At 39.8% G+C, this 22,248-nt stretch overlaps 5 protein-coding genes across 7 annotated transcripts; 2 read left to right on the plus strand and 3 right to left on the minus strand.

The window, feature by feature from the left end:
* Positions 1-277: 277 nt before the first annotated feature.
* LOC103421537 (DNA-directed RNA polymerase 2, chloroplastic/mitochondrial) lies at positions 278-7,495 on the plus strand. Its single transcript, XM_017328427.3, has 19 exons — positions 278-1,503; positions 1,892-2,101; positions 2,195-2,328; positions 2,412-2,481; positions 2,814-2,872; positions 3,265-3,382; positions 3,513-3,626; positions 3,938-4,069; positions 4,149-4,565; positions 4,786-4,836; positions 4,990-5,060; positions 5,219-5,303; positions 5,533-5,685; positions 5,814-5,888; positions 5,976-6,065; positions 6,178-6,225; positions 6,362-6,476; positions 6,571-6,674; positions 6,820-7,495. The coding sequence occupies exons 1-19, from the start codon at positions 583-585 to the stop codon at positions 6,928-6,930; spliced, it is 3,078 nt and encodes a 1,025-aa protein (XP_017183916.2). The 5' UTR covers positions 278-582; the 3' UTR covers positions 6,931-7,495.
* A 339-nt stretch (positions 7,496-7,834) lies between these two features.
* On the minus strand, positions 7,835-13,022 carry LOC103421538 (uncharacterized). Its single transcript, XM_008359582.4, has 12 exons — positions 12,570-13,022; positions 12,382-12,467; positions 12,147-12,226; positions 11,887-11,942; positions 11,583-11,631; positions 11,258-11,404; positions 10,984-11,079; positions 10,023-10,136; positions 9,738-9,868; positions 9,289-9,527; positions 8,412-9,197; positions 7,835-8,257 (listed from the first exon to the last, which is right to left on the minus strand). The coding sequence occupies exons 1-12, from the start codon at positions 12,932-12,934 to the stop codon at positions 8,208-8,210; spliced, it is 2,199 nt and encodes a 732-aa protein (XP_008357804.2). The 5' UTR covers positions 12,935-13,022; the 3' UTR covers positions 7,835-8,207.
* A 396-nt stretch (positions 13,023-13,418) lies between these two features.
* On the plus strand, positions 13,419-16,011 carry LOC103442463 (pentatricopeptide repeat-containing protein At3g29290). Its single transcript, XM_008381251.4, has 2 exons — positions 13,419-15,333; positions 15,617-16,011. The coding sequence occupies exons 1-2, from the start codon at positions 13,768-13,770 to the stop codon at positions 15,839-15,841; spliced, it is 1,791 nt and encodes a 596-aa protein (XP_008379473.2). The 5' UTR covers positions 13,419-13,767; the 3' UTR covers positions 15,842-16,011.
* Positions 16,012-16,963: 952 nt separating this feature from the next.
* LOC103411232 (biogenesis of lysosome-related organelles complex 1 subunit 2) lies at positions 16,964-18,256 on the minus strand. The gene has a single exon (XM_008349880.4). The coding sequence runs from the start codon at positions 17,513-17,515 to the stop codon at positions 17,147-17,149; it is 369 nt and encodes a 122-aa protein (XP_008348102.1). The 5' UTR covers positions 17,516-18,256; the 3' UTR covers positions 16,964-17,146.
* Positions 18,189-21,128, minus strand: LOC103429061 (amino acid transporter AVT6A-like). Of its 3 annotated transcripts, none has more exons than XM_029107905.2 (6): positions 20,935-21,128; positions 20,103-20,594; positions 19,659-19,811; positions 19,358-19,561; positions 18,661-19,126; positions 18,189-18,386 (listed from the first exon to the last, which is right to left on the minus strand). In XM_029107905.2, exons 2-6 carry the CDS (start codon positions 20,503-20,505, stop codon positions 18,269-18,271), a joined length of 1,344 nt encoding a protein of 447 aa, XP_028963738.1. In that variant the 5' UTR covers positions 20,506-20,594; positions 20,935-21,128; the 3' UTR covers positions 18,189-18,268. The 3 variants fall into 3 exon arrangements, with proteins under 3 accessions (XP_028963738.1, XP_028963737.1, XP_028963736.1); XM_029107904.2 differs by having other exon boundaries at positions 20,751-21,117; XM_029107903.2 differs by having other exon boundaries at positions 20,699-21,117.
* Between the last annotated feature and the right edge of the window lie 1,120 nt (positions 21,129-22,248).

Raw genomic sequence — 22,248 nt, forward strand, 5'->3', positions numbered from 1 at the left:
TCACAGTTTTGGATGAAAAAAGCTAAAAACGTCAAGTAGTAAAAATGAACTTATTCTCACAGCACAACCAAATCAGTTTTTTTCAAAGTACAACAATACCAAACCGGCCCTAAGAGGCTATTTAACAAGTAAATTAGACGTAAAATTCGCTACTAAGTGAGGCGATCTAATCCAAAATTTCTTTTTACTTTGAAATCTGAAAAATAAATAAAAGAATAAGGAAAACTAGATGTTGATTAGGCCACATCATTACCAAACGCACGGATGCATCATTTTTATGATCAAATCACACAAATAGCTCCCCAAAGATGGCAAAATTTTAGAAACGCCCCAAACTCCCTGTCAGGCACCAACCAAGGCAAGCAAGAATCAGAAGCGTACACTACTGCTACTGCCAAAGCCAGGGTTTAAGAAAAGGGTTAAGGGCTTTAGGCGGCTGCTTGCTTACTGGTTTTGCTTCTTCCTCCCCTCTCTATCTCTGATGAATTCGATTGCTTCTCTGAGTCCTGTCTTCGACCCATTTCCTCTGATCCCACTCTCACCAATTCATCTCCCCCAAAAATATTTGATTTTTTTAATTTGATGTCCTGCGCCCAAACCCCCTTTTCCCCTGCAAATTTCACAAAGAATTTCACATTTCGAATCCCCATAGGTTTCCACAAGAACCCATCAATGATATCCACAAGTTTGTGGAGAAACTTGGCTAAGCAAGCCATTCCCAGGAACCAGAGGGGTCGTCTCAATTCACAGTCCATTTCTCGAGCTTATAGCCTTCTGTGTTTTTCCTTGGAATCTGTTTCCCCGCAATTGTTCAAGCCTTTTCAGCTGGGTTCTTACTCAAACATGGGTTTTCCGGAGGTGGGTTTTCCCGGGAAAGGTGAAATTTCTACAAGTGAGAGTTATTTGGGCAACCCAAGTTATTGGTCTGTGAGGACTCCAATTGGGTTTAATGGGTTTTGCGCCAAAGGGTATGCGAGCGTCGCTGAGGTTGTTTCTTCCACTGATGCGGAGGAGGATGTGTCTCTTGTAGATGAAGTTCAAGAACTGTTGCAGCAAATGAGTAAAGAGGGTAAGAGGCAGACTGACCATTGGCGGCGGATGCGGCTGAGGAGAGTGAGAGGAATGGGGCAGGCGAAGTACCTTGCACTGAAGAGAAGACAGATAAAGATTGAGACTGAAGCGTGGGAACGGGCAGCGAAGGAGTACAGGGAGCTTATGATGGACATGTGTGAGCACAAGTTAGCTCCCAATTTGCCATACATGAAGTCTTTGTTTCTTGGTTGGTTTGAGCCTATGCGCAATGCCATTGAAAAAGAGCAAGACCTGTGCCGGAAAGGGAAGAATAAGGCAGCCTACGCACCTTATATCGATCAGTTACCAGCTGATATGATGTCGGTTATTACAATGCATAAGCTGATGGGATTGTTGATGACCGGAGGCGAACATGGAACTTGCAGGGTGGTTGCAGCTGCTTGTACCATAGGTGAAGCCATTGAGCACGAGGTGTGAAATTTGTTTTACTCATTATTCGTGGACATTTTGATTTGGTTTCAGTTTGCTCTACTCAATGTGCTTCCATTCATGGATAGAATTGCAGTCATTTTATATTTCTGTTTAGTTTCCTTTTTCTTTGCTGGAATCGAGTTAATGGTGGTGCCATAGTGAAATTCATATATTCCCCTTTTTCTCGAAGCATGTTAAGTTTGTGTGGGTAGGGATTTAGAGAATGATCTAAAATCAAAAACCTTAGTGCGTTGCTCTTTGTGTCTTGTTGTTCTCTAGCTGGACTAAGTAAAACAGTTCCTAAGGCTTGGTTTTCTTACTGTACACAGTGTCATCCCGCCCATCTCTCCTAGATGAGCACTGATGTATCACTGCTTCAATGCATCAGGTTAGAATACACAATTTCCTGGAACGGACAAGAAAGAAAAAGGTCAACAAAGATGAGGAAAACCGAGTGTCTGATGATGTATTGAAGGAACAAGAGAAGCTGAATAAAAAGGTCACTAATTTGATGAAAAAGCAAAAACTGCAAGTGGTGAGACATATAGTGCGGAAACATGATGCTTCAAAACCCTGGAGCCAGGATGCCAGGGCTAAGGTTTGCATGGTTTATGCTTTTACTGGTAGAACCTTATCAGCATTTTATTCACATGCATTCTAAAATGCCGCTTTTTCATTATGTCATTTTCAGGTCGGCAGTCGTCTGATTGAATTGTTGATTCAAACGGCTTTTATACAACCTCCGGCCGATCAGTTAGCAGATGGTCCACCAGATATACGACCTGCATTTATACACACATTTAGGACTGTCATGAAAGATCCAAAGTATTTACTAGTCTGTACTATTGATAACTGTACAACTCCCCTCCTGAATATTTTTGTATGTTAATGTGGACTTTCCCTAACAGGAATACGTCCAGCAGAAGATTTGGTGTTATTCAATGTGACCCTCTTGTTCTTAAAGGCTTTGAGAAAACAGTAAGTAACTCCGATCCTTTCTTCTTTCTGTTATTCTTGAAACAATTGTAGATGTCTGTTGGCTCCTGGAACATGGTAACTATTTTTATGTATTTATTCTTTAGGATCTAGGAGTGTTGTGAATTAAATAGTTTGATAGTATTGAAATTGAGTGAATAATATAGTCTGTATACTATTGGTCATTTGTCCCTGGCAGGCGATGCAGTGTTTGCTAAGCTAATAGTGTATAATATTTCTCTTTTTCCTGTCAAAGGACACATCTTAAGAAGCTTACAGGAATTGTATATTTTCTTTAGTCCACGATGTATCAATAGTTGTTACTGTTTATGCAGGGAAGCCACATTGTGATTCCTTATATGCCGATGTTGGTGCCACCAGTCAACTGGACAGGGTATGATAATTTCAGTTATGTGTTACCATTTTTGCCTAATTTTAAAGTTGTTCTATTGTTAATGTTCTATTTGAAGTTCACACAAGATCAGATTATAGGTTGTGTGATTCATAGAATCAGTATTGGATGGAATGGAATGTGTAGAAGCTATTCAAATATACTGTATTCTTGCGGGTCTGAGCTGGAGATGGAGAATAGGGTTTGATATGGGAATAGAATTGGACAACTTCTCTACTTAATTCTAACTTCAAGGGTGGCCTGATGCTTTCATACTGCATGACTTAGAATGTACAATTCAACTTCTTCAGAGTCCTTATGTGATAGAATTTCTGATTACTTTTAGGTTAACCTGTTTTTATCTCCGTTTTGCGGTTTTTTTAATTTGTCTTCAGTTATGATAGAGGAGGGTACTTTTTCCTACCATCCTATGTCATGCGCACTCATGGAGCTAAACAGCAGCGTGAAGCAATAAAGAGGACCCCAAGGGAGCAACTGGAACCAGTTTTTAAGGTTTGTATACGTACAAGGGTTGTATGAGTTTTTCATCATGAAATTTTTTTATGGAACTCAACCGAACATGAAGAGTTTGGTGCCTTATGTGTTGATTCTTATATGCGTTAATTGTTTGTTTCATGGCCAGGCCCTGGATACTCTTGGAAATACCAGATGGAAGGTTAATAAGAGGGTACTTAATGTTGTAGATAGAATATGGGCTAGTGGAGGCCGTCTTGCTGACTTGGTGGACCGTGATAATGTGAGTTTGTTAGTCACAAACACACACAAAAAAGGAAAAAAAATTATTCAAGATTCTTGGTACATATTAGGAGGTTGGTTCGTTCTTTTGACATGCTTTGACAAAAGCCAAAGACTATCAACCTTAATTAGTTTGGGGAAATTCAAACTGAACTTAACAACCGAACCAAATGATTGGTTTAATCAGTTTTTGAATTTTTTTTCACTCCATTTTATTTCAAAAATATTGTTATCAATCTTGTACTATGTTAGCCAATTTGGGATATTGAAATTGATCTGGAGCTGTGTTTCTTTATCTTTTTGGCATTTCAGGTTCCTTTACCAGAGGAACCAGATACTGAAGATGAAAAACTGCTTAAGAAATGGAAATGGAAGGTGAAATCTGTGAAGAAAGAGAACATGGAGAGGCATTCCCAGCGTTGTGACTTGGAGCTTAAATTAACTGTAAGATTCATTTCTCTCCCGTGAGTCAGTGACAATAATGTACTTGGAATACATGAAACTCATTTTTACCAGGGAGCAGGTAGCACGGGAGATGAAGGATGCAGAAGGTTTTTACTATCCACACAATCTTGATTTTCGGGGCCGTGCATATCCTATGCACCCATACTTAAATCATCTTGGTTCAGATCTATCCCGGGGTATTTTGGAGTTCGCAGAGGGACGCCCCCTTGGAAAGTCAGGCTTACGTTGGCTGAAGATACACTTGGCAAATCTTTATGCGAGTGGTGTAGACAAATTATCTCGCGAGGGTCGAATAGCATTTATAGAGAATCATTTGGATGATATATTTGATTCTGTGGACAGACCGCTAGAAGGAAGACGCTGGTGGTTGAAGGCAGAAGATCCATTTCAGTGCTTGGCAGTGTGCATAAACCTAGCTGAAGCTTTGAGAAGCTCTTCTCCAGAGACTTTTATTTCACATATACCCGTACATCAGGTACATTTTCATTGTCAGGGCACCAGATCTTGGATTCATGAAAATTGTGTGAGATTCCTGTATTTACCTTCAGGCTAGGGGAATTAAGTTGACAACGTGTATCACAAGTAATCAATTAGTTCTGGATGTTTAATTATGTGGTTTCAGACATTTTTGAAGGAGATTATATATTTTCTGGAATAGTATATTTACATTTCTTGTTTTTAACTGATTTTTTTAGGATGGCTCTTGCAATGGTTTACAACACTACGCTGCCCTTGGAAGAGACAAGGTAATTTATTTCTCTCAATTTATTCTAGAGTAGGTCAAACGTGAACACCCCCTCCCAACTTCACTCCCTCACTCCCCTGTCTACCTATGGTATAGTGGGAAAATTTATGCATTAGTTTGATATCTGTTTTCTCATTGGAAATTTTCCATTCAGTTGGGAGCAGCTTCTGTCAATCTTGTTGCAGGAGAGAAGCCTGCAGATGTATACTCAGGAATAGCTGCTAGGTAAGCGATTTATGACTAAGGCAGAGGTATCACATGATCCGTATTGAAGTAGAACCTTTTTATTTTACACATGAGTGCTACTTTCTCAATTTACGTGTAAGCTGTCAACATGTCATGAATAAGTAATTTAATGAAAAAGTGTCACACTCTCGTTGCAGGGTACTGGATATCATGCGAAGGGATGCACAGAAGGATCCTGCTGTTTTTCCAGAGGCATTGCGTGCAAAAGTGTTGGTTGATCAGGTTGATTTTACAACTCTTCAGTAGTCTGTCTGATGGATACATTACTAAAACAAAGTGTATAGCGCAACATTACAGTTAAACCCGTTCAATTTCCAACAAAACATGTGTCGTTTGATAGTAAATCAGAAAATGTGGTTGTTATCTGATTACTGCTTGTAAAGTGGCATTTTTTGGCTACCTGCTTATCATGTGCAACTGAGAGTTAACCCTGATGGCTGTACATATGTAGGTGGATAGGAAATTGGTGAAGCAGACAGTGATGACATCAGTATATGGTGTCACTTACATTGGTGCTCGGGATCAAATCAAGAGGAGGTTGAAGGAACGCGGTTCCATTTCAGATGATGAAGAGCTTTTTGGTTGTGCTTGTTATGCTGCAAAGGTACCAGAAAAATCATATTGCGAGGGTGTCCATTTGTCTCTTCGTATTTGTAACAATTTTTTCATATGCTTGTGAGCATGCAGTGTCCATTAGAATTTAAATGACAAGATTCCATACATCACTTGCAGATCACCTTAACCGCTCTAGGTGAGATGTTTGAAGCTGCACGAAGTATCATGAGCTGGCTTGGCGAATGTGCAAAAGTTTGTAGCAGACGACTCCTTTCTTTTGTTTCTTTCTCACTCACAATTTTTTTTCCTGTGGTTTTGATATTTTAATCTTATTTTCAGATAATTGCATCTGAAAATGAGCCAGTACGATGGACAACTCCGCTCGGACTTCCAGTTGTGCAACCTTACCGTAAATTCGGCAGGCATCTTGTGAGTATTACAATTTTCACCGAGTCAACAAGGGTCATCAATATTGTTATTGTATTCATAGTTATTAAACGGTTAAATCAAGTCTAACAGCTTCTGGTCCAATTTGTTGCAGATTAAAACTTCGCTTCAAGTTTTATCGTTGCAGCAAGAAACAGATAAGGTACTGTTGTTATCTTTGCTCAAAGGATGCCATAAGAAAATGTAGATCAATAGTTTTCGTGTCATCCTTGGAATTGTTTTAAATATTTGAAGTTTCCGAGCCCCAAATCTCAAATTGATTTTTTTGTCTATTATAGGTCATGGTCAAGAGGCAGAGGACAGCGTTCCCACCAAATTTTGTTCATTCCCTCGATAGTTCTCACATGATGATGACTGCGGTTGCCTGTAAAAAAGCAGGCTTAAACTTTGCAGGTAAAAAGTTCTTCTGGAATCCATTATAATTAGCCTCTCTCTCAAACGCCCACGTACACACTTCTAATAATGGCCGTGTAATAACATATTACAGGAGTTCATGACTCGTACTGGACGCATGCTTGTGATGTGGATGAAATGAACAGGATACTTCGGGAAAAATTTGTCGAACTCTATGAGATTCCAATACTAGAGAATGTACAGTACTCTTCTATTCTGAATCTCTTTTCAAGTTAATTTGAAAAGAAACGCGAGGCATCAGAACTGCATTCTTTAAAAATGTAAACAATTTTGTTTGATCATCTAGTGTCATTGATCTAACCATCATCCATTTTGTTTCCAGTTGTTGGAGAGCTTTCAGCAGTCCTTTCCCACATTAGCTTTTCCTGCCTTGCCCGAACGAGGTGACTTTGACTTAAGAGACGTGTTAGAGTCACCTTATTTCTTCAACTGAGAAATGGAGAGCGATCTTCATTTTCACCTACCTTCACCTCAATTAGCGATCTGCCTCTGGTGTTCACGCTGCTTCTATCTACAGCGCCAAGAAAAGGGAAGCAGCCTGAATGAGAACCCTGGTAGAGACTGAGCTGGCATTATGCCTGTATAGTTTGAGGAAGTCCAGATGCAATATTCACCATGAACTCCGAGTTCACAACGCCATTGTGCTGCAGAAGCTAATCCGCGGGTGATACATCATCGAACAAGCTTCTGTAGACGAAGCTGAGAAACAAATATGTTGGTAAAGTTGGTCGAGAATTGACACCTTAGTTATCCGTCACGTCACTCATGTGAAGTATGTAGAGCTTTGTGGCCGATTCGGGCGGTATCTAGTCTAAAGAATGCCAGAGTACCATGTCATATTGCAGGTTGCTGGTGAAGATGGTTTTGTGTTGATATGTTTTTAATTCGCTTCTTGTAAATTTGAGCGGTAAATTTGGTTTTGTAAATATTTGGGAGACGATTCCTTTACAGATAATCAAAATTTAAATTTATATCATAGAAAATACAAGTTTATATCAGCTGTGTCGTGTTTGTAATCACATACAGACACAACTAAGGGAAGGAACCGTTTCCTCATAACACCGAGAATTTAGGTGGAACGAGTTTACCACTATAGTGCTGTCATCACTTACTAATACAAAGTGCAAGACTCGCTACATGACCTTGTATTAGTAGGCCGGGAAGCTACAGTGACGGCGAAGTTGTTCCATGAGAATCTCTCTGAAAAGTAACCTATGTGCAAGATCATTAGAATTTGGAAAAATTTATAGATTGGACCGCTCATGGTGCAAACCGAGATTCATGGCTGTTGGATCTTTCGCCAAAAATTTAATGACTAAAGAGTGAATGGTCAAGGATTTCAGTCCGAGCAGGTCTAAGTAGAACAAGAAATGTTCCAAAAAGAGATATAACAGGTGCTTTTTTCAGAAGACACTTAACTTTTTTGTCATTTGGTGATCTAAAAGTGCTTTTAATAGCCAAGGATTTGATCGCACCAGTTTCGCTCTAACCTTCTCTTTGAAACCAGAAGGTACAACAACAGTAATTCAGATATATCTGGCTGTGCCTTTCATCTCTCTTTACAGAGGTTCGACATCCGTCCCTAAATTGTTATGGTTACTAAACTACTCCCTCGTTGCGTCCCCCTGTTTTAGCTCGATCGATGACATTAGAGGCGTAGAAACGATCATTCAAACAATAATCTGTCAATTTGACCGCAGGAATTCGGATCTAGTAACCATAGCGACTGTTCAAGGATGTTCGTCCATCGCCAGATTGTCCTGAATGAAACATATAGATAAGCACCATCAGATTTTTTCGAACAAAAAGAGAACATAGCAGCAATCAGTGATTCAGTAGTCGTTACTCTTCGCCACCCCAACACGAAAAAGACAGAAGGTAATAACCAAGAACATAGAAGCAAAATAGCTTTACCTTCAGGAGGCACCCACGTTTCCTCAGTATTAGTATCGAGAAATGAAGGTTTCTCGGGACCAAGAACTCTTTTAGGCTTCTTATCCTTGCTCGACTTTTTCCCTTCTGAAACGTCTTGGCTCTCATTATCTGGTGCATAATAGCCTCTTTTATGTTTTAACAACAGTGCCACAGCATCCTCTGCCATGAACTCAGGTCCGGTTGAGGATGCCAAACGAGAATCATTGTCATTACCTTCAGATTCTTGAACTTGTTTCCGCTTCCGTATAATCAAACCAGGGGCAGCATTTTCAATCCCAGATTCCGTCTCCAAAACCTTTTTCCTGTCTTTATAGTCGATAAATCCATCAGCCTCGTGCTCATCTGAAGGTGCTGCAGGTGCTGCCTCTTGACGATTCTCCTCAGTTTTACTGTCCTCAACAGCCCCAAGCCACTGTGGCTTTGCAACAGCATACACAACTTTTTTTCCTTCTGTTGCATCAGTTACAATCTCAGCAGCAGCTGGATTCGTGGTAACATCTGTAGTTCCCTCTTTCAGTATAGAGTCATTTGCTGGTTTTTCGGGTTTCCTACTTTCCTTTGGTTTGATTGGAGGTTGCTTTTCTATGGCAGTGGCAGGAGTTTCAGATTTGTTAGGTTTAGACTCTTGCACCTCTTGCACTTTTGAATCCCTTTTCTTGGCAGCTTCACCAGTTGGGTCAGCAATCTTCAAAAGGAACATTACCCTGTCCAACTCGGACTGGAGAGCTGATAGTTCCTTTTGAAGTTCCTCGGTTTTATCAAGCACTAACAAGGAAAGAAGCAACAATAAGTGAAAGCACAAAAAACTCACCTATAACCAAATATTAACAAATCCGTGGTAGCACAAAAAACTCACCTAGCTTAGTTGAAAGCCCCGACATGAATGCATCCAGTGCATCTGCAGCATCAGTTTTTTCTACAGTTTCTGATTCCATTTTGGCTTTCTCAACTAAAAGCAATTCTTTCTTCTCTTCCATTTCTTTCACGATCACATCTCTCTTGTCGAGAAGAGAGTCCGCGGTTTCAACACTTTGGTTTTCACCTGCCTTTTTACTTGAAGGCTTCTTTGTTCGGTCATAGAATTCATCATCATCACTGCAAAGTAACAAAGACTTTCAACCATTGACAAAAATAAACTGAGAAACCATATCGAATTGACAGTTAAAGGATGCCATTTCTATAGTAATCAAAATTCACAGATGATTATGAAAATCACAACTTCATGATTGCTGTTATAGGGATACCCTGATCAACTCAAAAAACCCTCCAACACTTTTGCCTAGGTTTTTGTTATTAATAAAATACCTCAAAAGTTCTTCTTCTTCTTCAACTGCTCCTTTCTTCTTACCACGAGATGCTTTCCCAACACGCGCACCTAAACTTTCTCGAATACTCTCATTCAACGTCTCTTCCAGATTTTCAAGTTCTTCCATAATCTGTTAAACATTTAAACAGATAACATGTTAACCAGAAAGGCCCCCCTCTCTTTTCCCTTTGGAATTGATGGACACAACATTTGTGCTTCGGTTTATCAACTACCAATTTAAAGAAGAAATGGACCGGTGTATGCCTATTTGTGAAGAATTTTACCTGTTCCATTCTCTGTTCATTTCGAGCAATCTGAGTTTGTTGTCCTTGAGTCAACCCACCTTGAGGGATGTCTTTAGCACGAATAGCATCTATCTCCTTCTTCATATGAGCAATCTACAAGAAGAAACATGAAATGGTAAGGATAGGACAAGAAGTTTTCATAACAACATACACAAAGATTGACCATAAAGCTTAAAGACCTTTATAAAAAATCGTTTGTTATGTTTCTGATAGAATAATTTGATCGGTATACATTTCAACATTAGATAAAGGGAGAATACCTCTGTACTATGTAAAAACAAATTTTCTATCATCAACCCTTAGAAGTTTCCCAATCTTTCATCTTTCCATCTCCCCATTAAAAAAAAAAAGGAAATCAATGAGAAGAAAGGGTCAGGTTTGTCAAAGTCACGCTGTGCATCTTTAAACACAGTAACACGAGAACTACATCAGGTAAATAAGGTGGAGGAATTCACATAATTGAGATGACTAATGCGGGTATGACCAACCTATTAACGGAATGCAGAAACCCATAGATTAGAGCTACAAGCAGCACTTTCAACCATTTTAAGAGGTGCTCTATTTCTACCATTATAATAAATTTACTTGAATTGTTGCTCTCCTCAGAAACCAAGCAATATATACAATTTTTTTAATATGCTCATAACAGGTACACTGGTTGTGACCTTTCTGAATACCAATTCAAGAACTGTTTTCGTCCAATACCAAGTAACATACACAACTTGTAACAATAAGATGCTAACAAGATATCTTGAGGATAAAAACAATTTACAACAGAGGGACCTAACATAAAAGGAAGACGGTATTTCATTGCTAAAAAGCACAAGTATCTTGAGGATATATATAATGGGAAAGAAAATGGTCTAACATACGAGGGAAGATAGCATTTCATTAATAAAAAGATAAAAAAAAGAAAAGAAGAAGAATAAAAACCACTTGCCTTTTCCAATCTTTTAAGTACTTTTTCGCGGGTTTTTTCTTGTTTTTCTGTTAGCTGTCCTTTGTATGTTTGCCAAGTTACTTCCTCACCGTCATCCTAAAATTCCAAAACCACATAAGTAAGTAAAATGTACAATAGAATTATCTTCTTCCAATTCATCATTGGAAAAAAAAAACATCAGACTTGAAGAAAATAGCAGGATATGTAATGCATTTCACGTAAACTTATATCCAAAACGCATACGAAAATGATGTGATCATAAAACCCCACACACCTCAGCTTCCTCAATAGCATCCTCATCCATGCCCCATGAGATGCCATCAGCAAGAGAAGCTTCATGTCTTGCCCGTTGAAGTGATGCTTCCTGATCTAGGATGTCTTCACGCATTTTGGCTATTTTTAAAAGCTTCAAGTCTTTTTCCTACATACAACCAAACATTAATCCATGAACTATTCATGACTATATGCTCTGTTTTGAAAGTTTGAAAACTCATGTAGATCCTTACCGCTGGACGCAAATTCATGTAGATTATTGCCAGTGAATAATACACATGTATTACCAATTAAAGCATTACAGAATTTAAATAAGAAAGTCTTACCGGTGGCATCAGATCGGATGGTCCTTGGAAAATGTACAGACGAGTTGAACTAAAAAAAAGAAAGAAGAAGACAATTATCAGAAGTGTTTCAGAAAGACACGTATTATTCTACAATGACAAGGCATTTTAGGTCCAAATCTAAGTATCTAGCAGTTGACTATGAATTAATCACGTTGGGTTCCTCAAAATAATCTCAAGTAATTATAAATTGTCAAATCAAATGCCTATGTCTCATAATCTAATACAGTTACACACCTAAGAAGATACACAAAGGAAGTGAGAGTTAAGATAAGAAGATACTCACAGCCCAAAGCGGATGACATCACCAACGCGTAAATCCACGTAAACCTTTTTGTTCACCTGATTATTAGGCATGAGAAAACCATTAGGAACAATCCAGAGCCTTTGCATATAGAGTGTAACAAAACCCCCGCCATCCACACTGCAAAGTTAATTACTAATTTGAAAACAACTCTAAGATTTCCCAGGTCAATACGTGTTTGCATTTTTGGACCAAACGGCATGGATTAAAAGCGAGGAAAGCAATCATCTGCATATAAGTACCTGATTCTTGTTAACGAAAGTGCCGTGAGTACTCCCAAGATCGTAAATATACGCCTCCCCACTTCTCTTGAACTGAAGAACTGAACAAAAGAGCGAAAACATAAAATTAACATGTTATAAAAGATTTGGCACCAAAATCTATTACAATGCAACAAGCCCACGAATTTTATTGAATCTATTTAACAAAACCACAACAAACAAGCTAAAATGCAAAGCGAAAGAGGCCGTTAATTACCGGCATGGAAGCGAGAAACAGTCGGATGCTCCAGCACAAAGTCGCAGAGGTCGATTCGGCCAAACATGTACGCTCCTTTCTCGTATCTGAAAGTTCAAAATTTTCAATCACAACAGAAATTCGAAATTTTCGATCACAAACAACTAAAATCTTGAAATTTGAAACTTGAAGAAGAGGAAGAAGCTTACACATCGAATTGGTTGATGATAGCACCGTCCTTGAGAACCTCGAGCTGGAACTGGTGGCACGGAGCTGCATTCCAGGGCGGAATCGTGTACGGAATCGGGACGCTGTGAGATTGCGGCTTCGAGTTTGAGGACTGCTTGGCATTTTCTTCGGCTGCTTCGGTTGAATCGTTAACGGCGGGACTGGATTGGAGCTGGTCTTCGGGGATTGGGGATTCGGACTGTGGTGGAGGCGGAGGGCTAGGGTTTTTGGAAGGCGGGGGACCCATTGGGGGCTTCATTGTGGTCGAAGACGACGACGTTCCGGCCGGTTCGGTGTTTAGGGTTTCGGAGTCGAGGACTGGCGGAGGACCCATGGCGTTCGTCATTGGAGTTCAGAGAAAGAGCGGCGAAGTCGTAGGGAAGTTGGAGAGGCGCCGACCGCCAAATTTTAATGGGTTGGGCCTCTGGGCCGGGTTGGTATTTTGGCGCTTATTTGTAACGTCACAAATGACACTTCACTTTTTTAATTTGCGTAATTACCAACTGAACAAATTATTTATTACAATTTAGCACTTTTGTCGACTTTAATCTCCTTCGGCCTCGTTTGATAAAGAAGATAAAGATTAGCTTGGATATAACTATTCACTACCGTACAAGATCGTGATAAATGACAAGGAATGCCTTTGTGAAAACAAACCCTAAAAAGTTTGGGTACCAAATTGAGGTGAAGTTTAGGTGGTTAGTTATGAAAAAAGTTAAATGCAGATGGGGTGATTCCACAAAATTGAAAAAATTCAGATCCTACTTCTGCAAATTTAAAATATTCTGTAAAACGCCGTCGTATGGAGATTTAACAGGGTACCTCTCAGAAAAATGCAGATATTTTGCTCTTCTGTATACAAAGAAGAAGAAGAGCATAATCTACCAAGTTTGAACTGGGTGGCTCTTAAAGTATTGAATTTAAGATACAATTTTCCAGTTTCCGGATTTTCTCGGTATTTTTCTGGGTTACCAAGCAGTCCCTGCAATTTAGAATTTTCGTATCGCAAAATACTTGCTTGGAGCTTCAGAAAGCTGCTGTGGTGCTGGAAGCTTAGAATTCTTCAATTGGGTCATGCTGTTCAGGTGAGTTGTATCACAAAACCCAGTTCGTATGATCGAAGAAATACCAAATTTGTAAGCTTGATGTGTTCGTGTGTTAGTTTTTAATTCTGGGTTTATGGGGGAGGTGATGAGGGTTTCAGTTTCCATAGTGATTAATGCAAATGGGTTTAATCTCCAACACAAACCATGTAGTCCAACGAGTTGTAACCGTAAAATCGGCTTTCGGCTTTCTCAAAAGTGCTTAGTTTCCATGTGGTTGCCCAATTTGTTGTTGCCAAGGAAGGCGAAATCTCTGACATTGCAGAACATGGTGGCTGGTGTGCAATCTGAGTTGGTTTGTGAGGAAAAGGAAGAAGATAAATTGATTCGAAACCGGGGATATGGTGATGATGCTGCTTTTGTTAAGCAAAAATTGCCTCCTTGGGGAGAGTTGGAATTTGACAAGGACTTGGATGTAGAACCTGAGGTTGTGATCCAGCCCAAGTCGAATTTGAACAGGAAGGCTACATTGAATGTGGACAGGGTTGGTTATCTGGAGGAGATGGATGAAGAAACATTATCGAAGCGGATTTTGGTGCTTAGTAGAACAAATAAGACTCGAAGTGCGTTGGAACTGTTTACTTCCATGGAACTATCAGGCCTTCTTCCTAATTTACATGCTTGTAATTCGCTGTTGTCTTGCCTCTTGAGAAACGGGTTGCTTGATGACGGTTTGAGGGTTTTTGAGTTTATGAAGAGAAAGAAGTTGACCACGGGGCATAGTTATAGCTTGCTACTTAAGGCAGTTTCTGTTGTTGAGGGCTGTGACTCTGCTATCGAAATGTTTTTGGCAATGGAAGAGGAAAGCGAAGCAAGAGATGCTTTTGATACCATCGTCTATAACACTATGATATCGATTTGTGGTAAAGTGAACAATTGGCGTGAAACCGAGAGATTGTGGAGAAGTATTAAGGACAATGACCATGCTGGAACACGAGTTACTTATTGCCTCTTAGTTAGCATTTTTGTTCGTTGTGGCCAGCATGAGCTAGCTCTTGATGCTTACGATGAAATGATTCAAAATAATTTTGAACCAGGGGATGATACAATGCACGCTATCATCGGTGCATGCTCAAAAGACGGAAAGTGGGATATTGCGCTAAACATCTTCGATAATATGTTGAACAGTGGACTCAAGCCAAATCCAGTTGCATTCAATGCATTGATAAATTCACTTGGGAAAGCTGGGGAGGTTGAACTAGCATTCAAGGTATATAACATCATGAAATCTTTGGGTCATTCACCCGACACTTACACATGGAATGCATTACTTGGTGCACTGTATAGAGCAAATCGACACGGTGAAGCTCTTAAGCTTTATGAGAGTATCAAGACAAGTCAGGGCTCTCAGTTAAACTCGCATTTGTACAATACGGCTTTAATGTCTTGTTCGAAGCTCGGTCTATGGGATAAAGCTTTAAAGCTTTTATGGCAACTAGAAGCTTCAGGGCAGTCAGTTTCTACTGCGTCATATAATCTTGTAATCGGTGCTTGTGAGAGAGCAAGGAAACCTGAAGTTGCGCTGCAAGTTTACGAGCACATGGTTCACCAGAAATGCACCGCAGACACATTTACTTATCTGTCACTAATACGAGGTTGCATTTGGGGTTCTCTCTGGGATGAAGTCGAGGAAATCCTTAACGTAAGTTTTTGTGTTTCTTTAATTTTTCAGGGTTGTGTTAGTTTTCTTTAATTTCTCGTGAAATCATGTATAAAACAAACTCTTTTTAGTGAACCCGAAAACTGGATCATTTGTTTTTCCTACCGTTTTCCAACTGCCAGTAATGCTTAACTTTATTGATGAAACCTACTTCGCTTCACCTGTGTTTTGTTTTGTCGATATCCCCGCTTATATTGGGAAGAAATTTATCGACATTGTTGTTTCGAGGTTATTTGACCTCTACAATGTGTACTTTGTTCTGCAGTGTGCTGCACCAGATGCGTCGCTCTATAACGCTGTCATTCAAGGAATGTGCTTACGAGGCAAAACAGAACTAGCAAAGAAGCTTTACACGAAGATGCGCGAGAGCGGTCTGCAACCCGATGGGAAAACCCGGGCTATGATGTTGCAAAATTTGCAGAGACGGAAGAAGAAGCCGCAGCCTTCTCGTTACAAAACAAGTAACAAGTTTTCTTATTATCGCAGTTAACTGATGTCGGAACAGGAAAAAGGTAACAGAATCACGTATTGTTCTTGTTCATGACATGAACCAGTTGGCTGTATACTTGTAAATTTTACCATATTACTTCTATGACCATCTATGGATGGCGAATGCTAGCGTGTCCGCTCACGTGCTTAATTGATTTGTGCTTCAACCAAGGTTCTAAAAGACGTTAGACGCTAGTAGGGCGGTGAGCTAGGGCCTGGCGGCTAGGCGGATTTAAGTAAATTTATTATATTTCGTGTAAATAAGTGTCTGTTTATACTTAAAATATATATCATTTCATTATAAATTACAAAATAAAATGACATATATATTAGAAGATATTGGTACATAATGAAAACATTGGGAACATGCATATAATGTGTATTCATTTAAGTATTCAACAAGCCTCTTACAATTTATTGTAAAAATAAAATGTAAAATGAAAGTTATCTATTTTCTCTCTAAGTGAGTCGCAACCTAAGCGGGTGCCTAGGTGGGTCTAGACGGGCTAGGTGGTATAGGCGTCAGTTCTTAATTTTCAAACTCTTAGGCATTAATCGAGACGGTAGCCAACCGTCTAACGCCTAGGTGGGAATTTTTAGAACAGTGACTTCAATGCTTGACAGTTGTTCACGACCATGTTCAGGGAGGACCGTTCAAAGCAAACCTCCTTCTAGAGTTGCCAAAACTTGAGCATGTTCGGAAATGTTTTTGGAATTGGTAAAAGCGCTTCTGACAAGTCTCTTACAATTTATTGAAAAAATAAAATGTAAAATGAAAGTTATCTATTTTCTGTCTAAGCGTGTCACAACCTAAGCAGGTGCCTAGGTGGGTCTGGACGGGCTAGGCATCATTTCTTAATTTTCAAACTCTTAGGCATTAATCGAGATGGTGGCTAACCGTCTAGCGCTAGCGGGAATTTTTAAAACAGTGGCTTCAACGCTTGACAGTTGTTCACGATCATGTTCAGGGAGGACCGTTCAAAGCAAACCTCGTTCTAGAGTTGCCAAAACTTGAGCATGTTCGGAAATGTTTTTGGAATTGGTAAAAGCGCTTCTGACAATGCTCAGCGAAAAATAATTATCTGGTTTCATGGAGCATTTCCAAGCGCTTTTGTGACAAGCATTCAGATTTAAGATAAAAACTTTATTGTGCTTCTAGTAAAAGCATTTTTAGCAGAAGTACTTTCAACCAACCTAAAGCAATCTCAAATTCCGAAGTTTTTTGGGGAAACCTCGTTTCAAAATGTACACAATGCCACAAAATTCAAACAAATCAAAAGAACAATTTTCAGAGACACTTTCGAATTCAGGAAGGCGGAGGATTCTGATGAACAGATTGGACTTTGGACTCCAACATGGACACGTATCTGTCGAGCACCGAAATCACGGCCTCGAACTCCGTCACCTGCTGCTCGATGACGTCGATCTGCTTCACGTACTCCTCGAAGCTGCCGCTTTTGGCCTTGAGCTGCTCCACGAACACGCTCAGCCCCGCCGCCACGTCGCCGAATCCCTTGTACTCTTCGGCGACTCGCAGGTTCATCTTTTCGAGGAGATCGAGGTGGTTGGTCGATCCCTGGAGCTCCGATTTGACCATGGCGGAGACGCTACCGAAGAGATCGTTGATAGACTCGGCGAGCTCGCCTTTTTGCTCTTCCTTCGCAGCAGCAGCCATTGGAATTTGGAACTTTGGGCTCGGTACGGACCTGACTGATTTGGGTTCGCTTTTGTGTGTGAAGCAGTTTATTTCTTTTTATTTTGAAATTTTTTATTCGGATTCATTTATCTTATTTTTACATTTAACTTATTATTCTTTATTTCAAAATTTCAAATACGCTTAATAATTCTCTTGTTATATGCAAATTAAAAAAATTAAAAAAAGTAAAATTCTAGCACTAGAAAATTCCGGCCACCCTTTCTTTCAAGACCTCAACCACCCCTAATTCTACCACCCACAACGAAAACCCAAAGGTCTTTAGACATCATTACCACTCTCTTGACTTTTTTCAGGCCGCACAACAACTCCCTCTTCCAAACAGCCTTTTTAACACGTCTGAGTTTTATCAAAATTGTCGACCAATTAAATTTAACTGTGTTGGACTATTGAGTGTACGATACATGTGCAGAATCACAATTTTAATATTATCATGAATTTTTTCTAAAAAGAAATATTGTCATGATTTCTTTTGGGTCTTTTTGATGGTGCGTTGTCACGGGATAAGGTTCTCCTAATTTCCAAGTTGTTGTGGGTGGTAGGGGAGGTGGTGGTGGGGGGTTGGGGACGGGTAGAAATTGGGATGATTGGGATTTGGAGGGGTTTGAAAAGATGGAGTGGCTGGAGTTGCGTATTGCTGAATTATGTATTTATTTATTTTGTATCTATACACACATATATGACATGTTTCAATTGATAAGTTGAGAGCCCCTGCTATGTCAACAATGAATATGCATCACTACAAATGGCTACCACACTTGAGATTACAGCGAGAATGATCATGAACACTGACAAAATCTTGTCCTTTCTCCATGCAATTCCGTGAGGGTCCCTGAAACAAAATGTTCAATTTCTTAATTTTTCCGACGATTTGAGAGGAAACAAAATGTGAGATTGTCGTTGCGTTACGATTTAAACACCTTGGAAGAGCCGTTTTAGCAGTTTTCTAAATCAATCATGCACAGACATGTGCATTGGTTAAAACGCTAGGCGTGTGATTGTCTGATTGGTGAGGAAATACCGCCATAGAGGCATCCCAGTTTATGTGCAGGTAAGGTGGCTATGTGCAAGAAATTTCAGCGTAAAGGAAAGGAAGATGGACTCACTTGAGAACAACGCAAGCAGGGAAGATGAATGCAAGCAGAGCTCCAACAGTTGCACCTGTGAACTCAAAAGCCACCCATATGCTCGGTATGAATATGGCACCCAAGAGGGTGATGGCAATGATTCCGGCGCTGATCAACGAAAACCTTACGTTGTCTGAAGCCAGCGGTCTGGCTGAGGGGAAGAGAAGGCCGTCCAAGTTCAGCCGGAGAGGGAAAAAACCAATGGGATACACAAGTAAAATATGGGCGGCATAACTGATTCGCACGATGTCATTGAAGACAGAGCTGTATGGAATGCCAAGGTCTGTGTCAAAATTGGAGAGCAGGTCGGAAAGAGTTGAGTCACCGAAGAGGAGGAACCCGAACAGGCCTGTCATCACATACACAACGGCGCAGAGAGCAACTGTAGCACGCACGATTGCTGGCATTGTTGGAGTATCTTTGAGCTCATTTTGTATGGTGTGAACTGCATCAAAATCGCCGGATCATGAGAACCAAAGCATGCCTCAAATCAGTCTTATAGCCTTATGAGTTTGACATAGGTGCGATTAACTGCCCTTTTTCAACATGCGGTAAATTTATCTTTTGACATCACACAATGTATCGGATTATATAAGCTGGAAGGAGATCGCAAACGTATAATTATGTTTCGATGATAATCTTGTTACGGAACTTCAATGAGGACCAATTTGCTTACCATTGTAGTGGCAGACATAAGCAAAAACCACAACAGGGAATGCAGTGAAAAGATTAAGAAAGGAAGGCAAATCAGTGACACTGGGAAACAATGCAGGTCTCTCTATGCTTCCCAGTACGAATTTGTACACTGTGATCACAATGACAGCGACGAGAAAAACAACTGCCAGCGCAACCGATATAGCTGACGTGAATCGCAGTGAATCTGCAGAAAAGAACTTAAAAAATTGGTCTTTTTGTTGGTAAACGGAAACAAGTACTTAACATCTGTAGATTCTTACAACAACGAAAGAGATACTAACCGATGCGCTTAAAACATACCAACGGAATAAATACAACAACGGTTAGGACAACCAGAACGAAAGCACGCCCGGTCCACCAATGCACCCCTAACCTCTCTTCCAAAATGCCGGCATGATGAACTCCGCTTGAAGTCGAACCAGAAAGAACATCCTCTGCCCACCAAAAAACAGAATTAACCTAGTAGCTTAGCAAATTCATACAATTTTCGAGCCTTAGAACACGGAAAAATTTAGCCGTACCTCTGCACTTATTGGCTCTTTCCCTTTTGCCCTCTCTGTCTTTCAGTTTGGCTTTAACCTCCTAATATTTTAAAACGCGCTAATTTTCCCTTAGTACTCAAATTGACGCGTTTTAAAAGATTAGGCGGACTCAGAATCAAACTGAAAGACAAGAGAGACAAATCATAACATAAACATAAGAAGAAAAGGCATTGAGATTTTCACCTATTATAATCATATACACAGTGAGAGCACCAATGTTGTTGACAATAACACAAATCTGAACCAAAACCTTCCCAACTTTTCCAAATGCTTCCCCCATGAGATCACCATACGAAAACACCGAACCCGGCTTGCTGAACCTCAGTAGCATCTCAATGGATGCTTCTGTCAGGAATGCAGCAACGACGATCAGCGCAACTCCGGGGATCAGTCCCAGTATGGTTAGAGTTGCAGGTAGGCTCATGATCCCGGAACCGATAACCGTGCATGACAAGTTAAACACAGATCCATAGAACGAAGCTCCTCCGCTGGGTTTGCTGGGTTCGGCAAACCCAGCTTCAACTTCTGCGTTCTCACTCGTGGGCAGCAATGGGGTGCTTTGGCTTTCATCTTCTCTAGTAATCATATTCCAACGCCGAACTCAAATCTCATCAAAAGCTTGAAACTTTATCAGTTCATCAAATTTGATCCAAGTTTTTGGTTCAGAACTGTGAACTGTAATCGAAAATGGCAACTGGGTTATCAAATCTTGGGAGAAATCGAACTTAAAAAAATGAAAAAACTGCGAGTTCATAAAATTTAAGACCGAAAATTCAAACCGTGGAACTCAAGAAGTTGAGCTAGCAGTCAAACAAATACGTGCTTGCGTACATGAATCGTTCATTCGTCAGTGAGAGTTCGCATTCGACCGGAATACGAAATGTAGTTAGGTGAGGCTGATGATCTGTGTGCGAGTTCCAAAAGTACGATCGACGACAGCAACGTCATCGTCATCCAAATCTTGTTTTTTTTATTAGATTTAAAGTTGAAGGTCAAACAAATGGAAGAAGCTTACTGCACGTGCTGTTGACTGTAGGTGGAGTTCCGTACGAGGAAGTAGAAACTCCTGTTTCCAAGTTACAAGAGATGTTGAGATCGCGACGCGTGGTCCGGTGGTCACCGTCGGCGGAGGATGATTAATAGGCCACGCCTACCGGTTTGCTCCATATGCCTTCTTAAGAAAACAAAATGATTTTCCCACACGTCTCCATCTCTCTTACATTCTGTGTCAATTTATCCTCGTCTGGTTTAGGAGAAATTTTTAGTTGCGACGGGAATACGAGTGGTACACTACGTGTTTTATGTAAGTGGGGAAAATTTTACTTTTTAAGTTATTAAATTTTTAATACACTTATCCCACCATTTATATAGCGACGCGTAGTATACTATCTCGTGTAACAGTCGCACTGAAAATTCTCCTGGTTTAGGGGTTTATGGCTAAAGTGATATAAAATTAAATTTCAATTGTTAAACTCCTTAAAATTCATGATATATTGATTATATATCGACGCATCGTTGAAATTTTGGCGACACAATGATAAATGAACGACATACTAAAAGGTAAAAAATGATCATTTCAGCAAATAGAGGCTGAAATTAAGTCATTTATGGCTTTTGGCTAAAATGATCTTTAATAAGAGAATAAGTTAGGGTACTAAATTTTTAAACTGAAATTTTAACCTAAATGACATGTTACCAATAAGAAACAAACACGTTAATCGACATTTAGTTAATAATCTAATCATCTACACCCACGTCATTTGGTTTAAAAAGATCTCCCTACCGCCTTATGAGCGAATGAGGAAAAAAAACGAATCCTATTTCATACCATTATTTTTCTCTCTTATCAATTGACTGATAGACGAGTTTTACTTGTATGACACGGTTCTTTCGAATGTAAAGAGCAAAAGGTACCAAGTTGTTGAAACGGAATAAAGATGTGTGAATTTATACTTGAAGAACCAAATTCTAGTTCTAATGCTGTAATCAATCTTGTCCGTTGTAGTTGCTATACAATGAGGATCCCTGAAACACACCAAAATCAATAGGGAATATGATATCAGGAAAGTCAATACCTCACAATAATTCGGAATTTATACACAAAAGAAACTGGTTACAAACTTTTAAATGAGAATAGAACTTGAGAGATGCTAAGTTTACAATAAAGGAGCACTATATTGCGATTTATCTACAATGGGAAGTGAATTCAACACTCTCTTTTCACCTTTTGCATTCCTCTCTTCTTTTCTAGTCATTGGATTGGAATCGGATTGCATAAAATGAAAATTTGAGGGACGTAATTGGCAGGTGAAATGAAGAAGCTAAAAGA

The sequence above is a fragment of the Malus domestica genome, chromosome 09 (assembly GCF_042453785.1).
Source record: "Malus domestica chromosome 09, GDT2T_hap1".
Taxonomy (NCBI): domain Eukaryota; kingdom Viridiplantae; phylum Streptophyta; class Magnoliopsida; order Rosales; family Rosaceae; genus Malus; species Malus domestica.

Bases quoted from the DNA above. Each gene is read 5' to 3' on its own strand.
- LOC103421537 (XM_017328427.3), top strand. From the start codon at position 583: ATGTCCTGCGCCCAAACCCCCTTTTCCCCTGCAAATTTCACAAAGAAT. The intron at 1,504-1,891 runs GTGTGAAATTTG...TCAATGCATCAG, and splicing joins GTGAAGCCATTGAGCACGAG to GTTAGAATACACAATTTCCT. The intron at 4,837-4,989 runs GTAATTTATTTC...TTTTCCATTCAG, and splicing joins CTGCCCTTGGAAGAGACAAG to TTGGGAGCAGCTTCTGTCAA.
- LOC103421538 (XM_008359582.4), bottom strand. From the start codon at position 12,934: ATGACGAACGCCATGGGTCCTCCGCCAGTCCTCGACTCCGAAACCCTA. The intron at 12,227-12,381 runs GTAATTAACGGC...TCTTTTGTTCAG, and splicing joins TGTTTCTCGCTTCCATGCCG to TTCTTCAGTTCAAGAGAAGT. The intron at 11,405-11,582 runs GTAAGACTTTCT...GGTTGTATGTAG, and splicing joins CATCCGATCTGATGCCACCG to GAAAAAGACTTGAAGCTTTT.
- LOC103442463 (XM_008381251.4), top strand. From the start codon at position 13,768: ATGGGGGAGGTGATGAGGGTTTCAGTTTCCATAGTGATTAATGCAAAT. The intron at 15,334-15,616 runs GTAAGTTTTTGT...TTTGTTCTGCAG, and splicing joins AAGTCGAGGAAATCCTTAAC to TGTGCTGCACCAGATGCGTC.
- LOC103411232 (XM_008349880.4), bottom strand. From the start codon at position 17,515: ATGGCTGCTGCTGCGAAGGAAGAGCAAAAAGGCGAGCTCGCCGAGTCT.
- LOC103429061 (XM_029107905.2), bottom strand. From the start codon at position 20,505: ATGATTACTAGAGAAGATGAAAGCCAAAGCACCCCATTGCTGCCCACG. The intron at 19,812-20,102 runs GTGAAAATCTCA...TTTGGTGGGCAG, and splicing joins TGTGTATATGATTATAATAG to AGGATGTTCTTTCTGGTTCG. The intron at 18,387-18,660 runs GTGAGTCCATCT...ATTTTGTTTCAG, and splicing joins CCTGCTTGCGTTGTTCTCAA to GGACCCTCACGGAATTGCAT.